This window comes from Psammomys obesus, unplaced genomic scaffold, assembly GCF_907164565.1.
Source record: "Psammomys obesus unplaced genomic scaffold, mPsaObe1.curated_primary_1811, whole genome shotgun sequence".
NCBI lineage: Eukaryota > Metazoa > Chordata > Mammalia > Rodentia > Muridae > Psammomys > Psammomys obesus.
This window is the reverse complement of record NW_026590639.1, coordinates 1-9,254: the sequence shown is the minus strand read 5'-3', so window position 1 is coordinate 9,254 and position 9,254 is coordinate 1. Positions and strand designations below refer to the sequence as shown.

The 9,254-nt window shown below is 41.2% G+C and overlaps 1 protein-coding gene across 1 annotated transcript in view; it reads left to right on the top strand.

Annotated features, from left to right (window-relative positions):
• Positions 1 to 5,838, top strand: part of Map7d3 (MAP7 domain containing 3) — a 31,940-nt gene extending 26,102 nt beyond the window's left edge. Inside the window, exons 11-15 of the mRNA XM_055608049.1 lie at positions 360 to 467; positions 3,050 to 3,146; positions 3,605 to 3,661; positions 4,677 to 4,781; positions 5,671 to 5,838. Of these exons, the coding sequence (XP_055464024.1) occupies positions 360 to 467; positions 3,050 to 3,146; positions 3,605 to 3,661; positions 4,677 to 4,781; positions 5,671 to 5,678 (375 nt within the window). The 3' untranslated portion in view covers positions 5,679 to 5,838. The remainder of the gene's footprint in view (positions 1 to 359; positions 468 to 3,049; positions 3,147 to 3,604; positions 3,662 to 4,676; positions 4,782 to 5,670) is intronic.
• The last annotated feature ends 3,416 nt before the right edge of the window (positions 5,839 to 9,254 follow it).

Below are 9,254 nucleotides of genomic sequence, written 5' to 3'. Positions count from 1 at the left end.
TCCTCCTCCTCCTCCTCCTCCTCCTCCTCCTCCTCCTCCTCCTCCTCTTCTTCTTCTTCTTCTTCCTCTTCTTTTTCAAGATAGGGTTTCTCTGTGTAGCCTTGGCTATCCTAGACCAGCTCTGTAGACCAGGCTGGCCCTGAACTCATAAAGAACTCTGCTTGAATCTGCCACCCTGAGTGCTGGGGTTACAGGTGTGTATCACCTCACCCAGCTTCAATCTGGGCTTTCTAACAAGATTTTGAAAAAGGAAACTAAACGATGGTCATTTAATTGCAACTATTTAATTTAATATTTTAGGTTAAAAATTTTTGTCATTCAGATATATTGAAATTAATATTTTTGCACAAATTTTCTAGAAAGGGGACAGCGCCATGATGAAATCTCAGGACAGAGCTGAAGAGAGAACAAGGGAAAATAAAAAACTTATGTTACAAAATTTGCAAGAAAGATTAGAAAGAAGAAAGGTAACTTCCTGTTTCATGTGCTTTGTGTTAATTAACACTGGGTACCAGTTACCCACATATTTTTCTGAAAATCCTGCATCAGGTATGTGTTAGTCCCTAGCTGTCTACCCACTAAAGTTGCTTATCTAAAAAAAAAAAAAAAAAAAAGCTGACTTGTATACAAAAGGCTTTCTTCATAAGCACCATAAAGTTTGGCACTTGTACATTACGGTTGGCATCCCAGCAATGTCTCAATATATCAAACCTGTAGCATCAACGTTCCTTTTACCAGAATAACTCCAAGCTGGCAGGGGTGAGTGGAAGTTAGAGCTTCTTTTAAAGTGGGCTGGAGTTGCAGTACCTATAGTAGGAGTAAGTGGAGGCCTCTTTGAAAGGCCAAGGTTTGGATTGTTTATGGTAGAGCCTCGTTTTATGCAACTCCATATGGTTCATCTAGTAGTCCCTGCCTAGGCTGAGGTACCGAAAGATCTCTATCTGTCACTCCGAGGCAGCCAGGAAACCAAACCTGTCCTTACCTTAACTAGTGGAGAGAATTCTTAACTCTCCCTAGAATACATGCTTCTTCTGCCTTCTGTAGATTGAGGAACAAGATCTCATAGAACCATAGCATTATTGAAGTGCACTGTTTTTGTTAATGTCATCTGCTGCCATGGTCTGAGAGTTCTCATTAGTTTGCAATGATATGTGTTTAGTCGAACATGAATTTTCACTTTTGTGAAGAAAGACTGAATTGCCATTTGGATGTGTGTTATCACAGTGAAAACAACTGCTGCCATTGCCATTCACAGCATCTTATACATGAAACCAGGAACAGAAGAGGAACCTAGCTGTCGCCCCAAGACTTTTGTTAAGACTGATTTTTTAAAAATCTCTCATATTTACATGTATATTTCTCTTTAAATAGAGGGTTGAAGAAATAATGAAGCAAACAAGGAAGACAGACGTTAATATCTCAAATGTAATCTTCTCTCCTACCTGAGTATATGTGAATTTCTCTTGCTTTCTGCTCTTGGCATCTCTTCATTTTTACCAGTAATGAAACACAGTGTCACATTTCTGTTTTCCTAGTCCTTAAAAACTAAGAGCTTTTTATTTTTTTTTTTCATCTTTAGTTTTGTTGTCTTGTGTGAAATACTTGCTTAGGTCTCCTTGCCTAAAATTTTGGAGCTCTGTCTTCTCCCAATCTGTGGCTTGCCTTATTTTCATTTTCTGCTGGGGAGGAGATCCTGAAGTTAATGTTGATTTTATCAACATCTGCTGTTATCAGATGTGTTTTATATACTTGCTGAACACTCAGACATCCTCTTTGGTGACATGCCTTCTCCCACCACGTGTCCATCAGCCTATTTTGTCACCTGCTTTTCCTCACTGATTTGCAGAAGATTTTACCTGCTCTACATAGGAGTCCTTTGGAGGTATATGCTCCTCTCATTTAATATCTTTTGGTGTGAGCCAGAATTCTTCATTTTTGCAAACGAATGTAGCCTTTTCCCCTTTCTGGTGACTGTTTTTGTATCTGTTTTCTATTTGCTTCTCCTGACATGTCTTCTGAGTGTAGCACATGCACTCAAGGCTCATTTTTCTCTACATTCTAGGCCATTTACATTCGGTCACAAAGTGCTCTTTTTACCTGGTCATAGTTATCCCCACCACCAAGGCACCTGGTGGTGTCTGAAAGAAATTTCATTTCTGAGAAATGCTTTAAGTCACCACCTCAAATCTCATCCAATCATTGGACCAAGATCTTTTATGTCAGCAGTTGCTCCTGAGTTCATTTTTTTTCTTTGCTGATTGCTCCCACCCCAGCTTCACTAGCATTCTGGGAAGAGAATGAATGTGAGTTGAGGGCTGTAGGCCTTGTGTTCTTGTCCAAGAAAACAGTTCGTTCTTGAGTGTCACCCTAGCTGAAAGACAGAATTAAGGCCATATGTCTGTTATGAGGCTAGTTAAAGAAATTTTCTTTTACCTTTTTGTTGTATTACAATTAATATTTACTATTGATCTATCTTTTGGTAAAGCTGCTGTTAATCCTAAACTGCTGTATAACCAAATCACCACACAGAGACTATGATTTATTTAGTTAACAGAGATCACAATGCTGGGCAATAGTTACTCCATCCTAAACCTCCAGTGTTTCCTAACATTCAGATTTTACCTGTTATATTTGCTTTTTGTGAAATCTTAGGTCCAGTTCATTCTCCACATCGTTGCAAAACCTCTTCTCCAGCTCCTGCTCTCCCAGCCTCTGCCTCCTCCTCTGCCTGCCACTCCTTCCTGCCCTCTGGCTCCTCCACTCCCCTGCCTACTTCTTCCTCTCCATTGCTCAACATTGTGGCTGGTTGTTTTATTTTGTCATGTTTACACATGTTTAAACAGGTGATGCTTAGAATAAGATCACAATGCAATGTCCAGATTGAAACCAGATAGTCGGGGAGAGAAATCAGCATTTGAATGAACATTATACCAACATTTTATTTGAAATGCCAACACTTAACCACCAGTCTAGTGTCTTCCTACTTCTTTCAAATTTTAAACCAAGATGATTAAATACATATAATCATGACTTTCTCTTCTAACCATAGTTTTCGGAACTAGCCAATAATTGTATATCTAAAGAGGATGAAGCCAAAGATGAAGGTGAAACAAACGATGAGGAATCTCCTGAGATGTTTCCATCAGGTTTGTTTGTTCCTCATGGTTATACACATGAGCAAACAGTGATACTACCAAAAAAGGGTTGGGTTTAAGCAGTCTGGTGAAAATGCAGTCAGAACACACAACTTGAGCCCCTGGGTCTGTTTTTAAAGGAGAGGACAACTGAAGGCAGTAAGGAGCATGTGAAGTAAAACCAGACACAAAGGCAGGACCATCAGGGGCAAGCATAGGAAGCAAGGAATAGTCTTGGCCTTTGACCCATCAGGTCTAACAAGTAAAGGAAAAAGGATACCCCTTAAATGTGTGAATTAAGAGCCAGGCAAGTGAATGACATGCTGGCTTAACTAGGCCTGCTTCCACAGACTGCTGTCTGTGTGGTCCTTCTTGCTGCAGGCAGAGACCACCATCCTATCACACCAGGATCAGAGGTTTTGATTTTGTTGTTGAAGTTTCAGCTTAATTATCTTCTCCCCATACTACAGGAATGAAGATGCCATCTATGAAACTCAAAAAGTTTCACAAAAATGCCAATAAAAGGCGTTAAATGCTAGCATTTTTAAAAGCAGGGTCTAGTGAAACTAATTATTATTATTATTATTATTATTATTATTATTATTATTATTATATTGGGAAGGTGAAAGCTTCCCCAAAGGGCCCAAAAGACTGGACAACTCAAATAAAACCCTCAAAGTGAATCACTTAGGCACCTTATTTATCCAAATAAAAGTGGGAGAAGTATGAATGACATTCTTAGAATCCTGAGCAATATTTATTACTGATTGAGCACTTAGTTTGCATACACCAAACATGGCAAGCACCCAACTTAATGGAAACAAAATAAACCCACAGCAGTCTTGCTGGGTCAAGATCATTATCACTCCCCTCCTCCATATTTTATGGACTGAGGTATACAGAAGTTTTAGGCTTTATTTGCCAAACTCAAACCTGGATTAATCTGACACCAAATTGCTTATGTTTGCATGCTGAATGTGGGATTATTTATTGAATGTGTAAACCAGACATTACCTGTCTTCATTTTAACTGCTACTCCAGAGACTGATGACCACATGCTTCTTTCACATGTGGGTCAACAGGCTCAGAGGTTAAGTTGGAAATTGTTTCTTGAAAATGAACACTGCTACCAAGCGCCATGGCGCATGCCTGTTATCCCAGCACTTGGGAGGCAGAGGCAGGTGGATCTCTGTGAGTTCAAGGCCAGCCTAGTCTACAAAGTGAGTCCAAGACACCCAGGGCTACACAGAGAAACCCTGACTGTGGAAAAACAACGAACAAAACAAACACTGCCTAGGTGATAGCTTGAAAAATTGACTCTGAGGCCCACTAGAGTATATGTCTGCTAAGAGGTTAGGTTCTGGTAATGGTTTGAAAGAGGTAACACAATCTGTAAGGCTTTCAGGCTGCCAGTTCAGCTCCAGGTTCAGGGAGAGGCCTTGTTTGAAAGCAATAAGGTAGACAGTGGCAGAGAAGAGCCTCAAGTATCTTCCTTTGGTATCTTCAACACACACACACGCAAACCTGTTTTTGCTCGTTTAGCAAAGGCCTTTTCACATCTCGACCTAGCTGGACAAGCAAATAATCTTGAAAACTCGTTTGCCTATAGCCGTTCCAAGATGCCGTTCGGAGGAGAGGAAGAAGGTGGTGAGTCTGTAGGAATGATCTATCAGATTTTCCCAATAAGTTAAGTTGGAGAGAATACAGAACTCTATAATGATGCTTATGTCCTGCATCTCCTGCCATGTAAAATATAAGCTCTCTTCCAAAACTGGCTTTCTTTGAGCTCCCGCTCCTCTGGCTGCCAAAGAAGGACATGAGAGGCCAGAGAGCAGATCTTTATAACTTGTCTTCCATTCTATGTTTCCCAAACCCAAAGGCTGTTTTTCCTTTTAAGAAGTTGTCAGCTGGGCTAGGCAGTGATAGCACACGCCTGTAATCCAGTACTAAGAGAGGCAGAGGCAGGCAGATCTCTGTGATTTTGATGCCAGCCTGGTCTACAAAAACAAACAAACAAAAATAAAACTACAACAACAACAAAACAGTTATCAAGGCCAAGAAACTGGTTGTTGGGCAACCTTTAGGGCCTGAGCTTGATTCTCATCACCTTTGTAAAGAGCTAGCTGTAATCTCAGCACTACGGAGGCATACAAAAATTCCTAAACTGTGCCAGCTAGCCAATGCAAGCTGAGTCAGTCTCAGAGGCCTGTATTTCAAACAAAAGTCTAAAGCCAAATGGAAAAAGACACTGGATATCTAACTATGGCTTCCATCTTCATAAGGATACAGCATGCACACCCCCAAAACATTCACAACTGTGAGCATGAGACAAACACATATAAACACACACTCACACACAGCTTTCCTTGTCAGAAGTAGTGTGGGCTTCTTGATGAGGGGAACATTTAGAGAAGAGCACTAAAGTGTCAGGATGTTCAGAGAGCTTGGTCCAGTAGTCACCTCAAAAGGGAGGGCAGGGACGAGGTACCATGCCACCATAAGCACCTAGTCTACTAACCTTTTTTTTCCTGCCTAGATATGTAAATCCTGTGGAGCCTGGGATATCGATCATCTTCCACTCTATATTAAAACTCCCAAGGACAAGACTCCAAAATGATCTCCTTCACACTTGAACCGAGCAACAGAAACAGTCATCCCCTCCCCACAAAAAGAAAAAGGAAAATAAACCCATCTAACAGTTACTTTGACATCCACTTGAGAACATGTTAATATCACCTTGTTCTCTAGTGAGAGTTTCAAATAAAAAGGTTTGTTTTCCTTTTAATAAAACCTCTATTGTCTGTTTCTTGGGGATTCTATTCACGTTTGTGTTGTTTCAAGGGATTCTTCAGGGAGTGTCTATCCCAGAATCTATATGAAAACGTAAAATAGTTTATTCTATTTAATGGTGATACTACTTCAACAACTTGAAACACAATTTGATCTTGAAGAAAACATAATAGATTGTGCGAGGAATTAGGAGTGCCAACAAGAGTTGTGTCAGATAATTCCTAATATACATCAAAAAGTTGCATAACAGCACAGTACTGCCTATACATATGGATACTTTTAAATTCATCTCTCATCCCTGTTCAGTGCCGATATCTCTGAATGCCAGAATCAGAAAAATTAAGCTCGGAACCATCAACAACGTTAATGCTTTCATTAGTGTTTTGTCTTGAAGTACATAGTGAGGCAAAAAACAACAACAACAACAAAAAACAAAAAAACAAAAAAAAACATGCATTTTTCTGTTGTGTACATAAAGCAGTACTTGGCTATTGTCTTATGTAGTACGATTAATTCCTTTAAATATTCTGTACTTACAGCTGTTTCTGCCTTGATCCTCAGGCCTATTCTGTATCCACTCAGGCTTGGGACATATCACCAAAATGCACTTGCCTTTTTCTAGGCGCTTGTGACAACTGAAGATGAGGGCAGCGTTATTCTTCAGTTCCAGTGCCAGGCACACAGATGTATTCATATGTACATTCACACATATATGTGCACACAGAGGTGATATGATTTTTATGAGTCTAGAACACACATTCCTTGTGCCAACACTCATGAGCTTTGGTGTTGAATTGAAAACAGTTTAAAGCAGGCCAGTGTTCCCTTGGCTTTGTCCCTATCTTGGATTTGCAAAAGGAGATAATTATATTTTCTGATTCTTGGTCCTTTACTATCTTTGCTATGTATTAGTGCAGGATGTATTAGGTTTAAAGTATATTTTCAGATACTGGTTCTTACATGTAGATAGCAAAAGGCAATCACCCTAAAAGATAAGCTTTGGATATTTTTCTACACAAATGTGCTGAGACACTTTCTATAAATATGTGCCATGTGAAATAGACATCTCAGACAAAACAAGCTTTTGCACTCGTGGTGATGTAAAGGTGATACCAAGTGTCAAGCAAGGTATGAATGCAGGCCAATGGCAAGTCCAACAAAGAATCAGATCTTCATTTTTATTCACCTAGATGGTGATTATGCAAAGTGCCAGGTCTGGAACAGGATAATGTGTGGTGGGGGCAGTTTGTATGCTCTTGTGTACACATCTCATGGCATTACTGTGACGACTTCTGTCCTGATATGCTTGTATAACCTGGGGCTTCCATTATCATCATCAGTAATGTGACAGTGGGACCATGCCTGCCGCAGTATGTATGTGGAGGTCAGAGAACAACTTTGGGGAGTCGGTTCTCTCCTTCCGCCTATACATGGATTCAAGGATCAGATTATCAGGTTTGCAAAGCAAGTGTTTTGGCCCAGTGAACCATCTCACTGGCCCAAGGTTCTAATCTTAAAATTTGGTTTGTCCAGACATTACAGCACAATGCCTAGAATACCAGCACCCTAGGAGACTCAAGTAGGAAGATGAAAAGTTCCACTAAATGAACAAATCAATTAGTTAATTCAGTCTGTTAGTCATGATTTACCTCACTAAGTTTTTCTTTTAATACAGCTGGCATTTATTTATCCCTAGTCTTTGTGAACTGCTGTTTATAAGGCTGTGGCAGTCATTCCCCTCTGAATATTCTAGAGCCTTTATATTTTTACATTTATTTTGTGTGGCGGTGGTGGAGTGTCTCATAGCATCCATGTGGAGGTAGGTCAGAGGACAGACAACTTGCAAAAGTGAGTTCTACCACATTGTGTCTGGAGATCGAACTCAGGCCATCTGCCTTGGTGGCAAATGCCTTTACCCACCTGAGCTCTATCACCAACATTCTAGCATTTTTTAATGTGTATCTGAATCAGCATAAGCTGGACACTTCTGTTAGCACCAGGTCCTTTCAATCCATCTGTTGAAACTACTGTGTTCTGTTTACAACTCCAAGGTGATAGACTTCCTAAGACCACCCTCCATGTGTTTGCCTCTTAACACTGCCCTTCCTATTATTGTCTTGCCCCCCCTAAGGGCCAAAGATTCAGGCCACAACCTACAGATTCTTCAGCACAGCACACTTCCTATGCCTTGTCGTGTAGAATGATACCTTTAGCAGTCTGAGGGCCCAGAACCCCAAAAAGTACATCATAGGCACTGCAAAAAATGTTGTGTAGGACCCCAAAAACTGGAACTCAGCTGAAGAGGTTGCCAGCTTGCTGTGTGTGACTCCATGTTGCCTCCCCTCTGGGTCCTCTTATCAATCAGGCGAAGGGGCCATTACTACAATCCTTGGACATTTTCAGTTCTGTGGCCAGAGCCAGGGCCCATAGCTAGTGTCAAAGATCAGTGTTCTTTGTCACTTTCACCAACCTCCCCAGATCAATCTGATTAGTCAAAAGTTGTAGTCGGGTCCCCCTGTTCAGCATTCCTGTTTCCTCATGGATCCTAGCCACATCTCCCAACTTTGCCAGCTGCAGTTCAGGCCACTGATGTACAATTGGTAACCATGTACAAAGTGCCAGGTTCTTGGAGTGGTGGGAGGGGTGGGGTGGCACTTGTAGTCCTTGAAGAAGCTCTTGGAGTTGTGTCTGGTGGTGGGGAGAGCCTATTTCTACCATCTGTAGACATTGATACTTCAATCACACATCTAGAAAGTAGTACTGCTAGTGTCCAAATCCAAGTCTGTGTGACTTGGATCAACCCCCCACATTGCTTCCTGAGCAGGAGTGTGGCTTGTAGACTCAATGGATGACACAAAAGCAGTGATGTCTGGTGCTAAGGAGAGAAATTTTGCTATTAATTGCATATTTCCCTGCTACCAGTCACCCCACTAAGCTCTCTGGGACTGTGTCATATGCACACAATTTTGAAACAAGACATTCTCTTTTTAAGAATGAAGAAATACTTTTGATATTTGCTTAGAAGCCAAAATTTGGGCAGAGTGCAGGGAATCTTATGAAAGAAGGGGGAGATAGAAAGACCTGGAAGGGACAGGAGCTCCACAAGGAGAACAACAGAACCAAAAAATCTGTGCCCAGGGGTCTTAGCAAACACCGATTCTCCAACCAAGGACCATGCATGGAGATAACCTAGAACCCCTGCACAGATGTAGCTCATGGCAGCTCAGTCTCTAAGTGGGTTCCCAAGTTAAGGGGAGCAGGGGACTGTCTCTGACATGAACTCAGTGGCTGGCTCTTTCATCACCTACCCATGTCGGGGGCGGGGGGGGG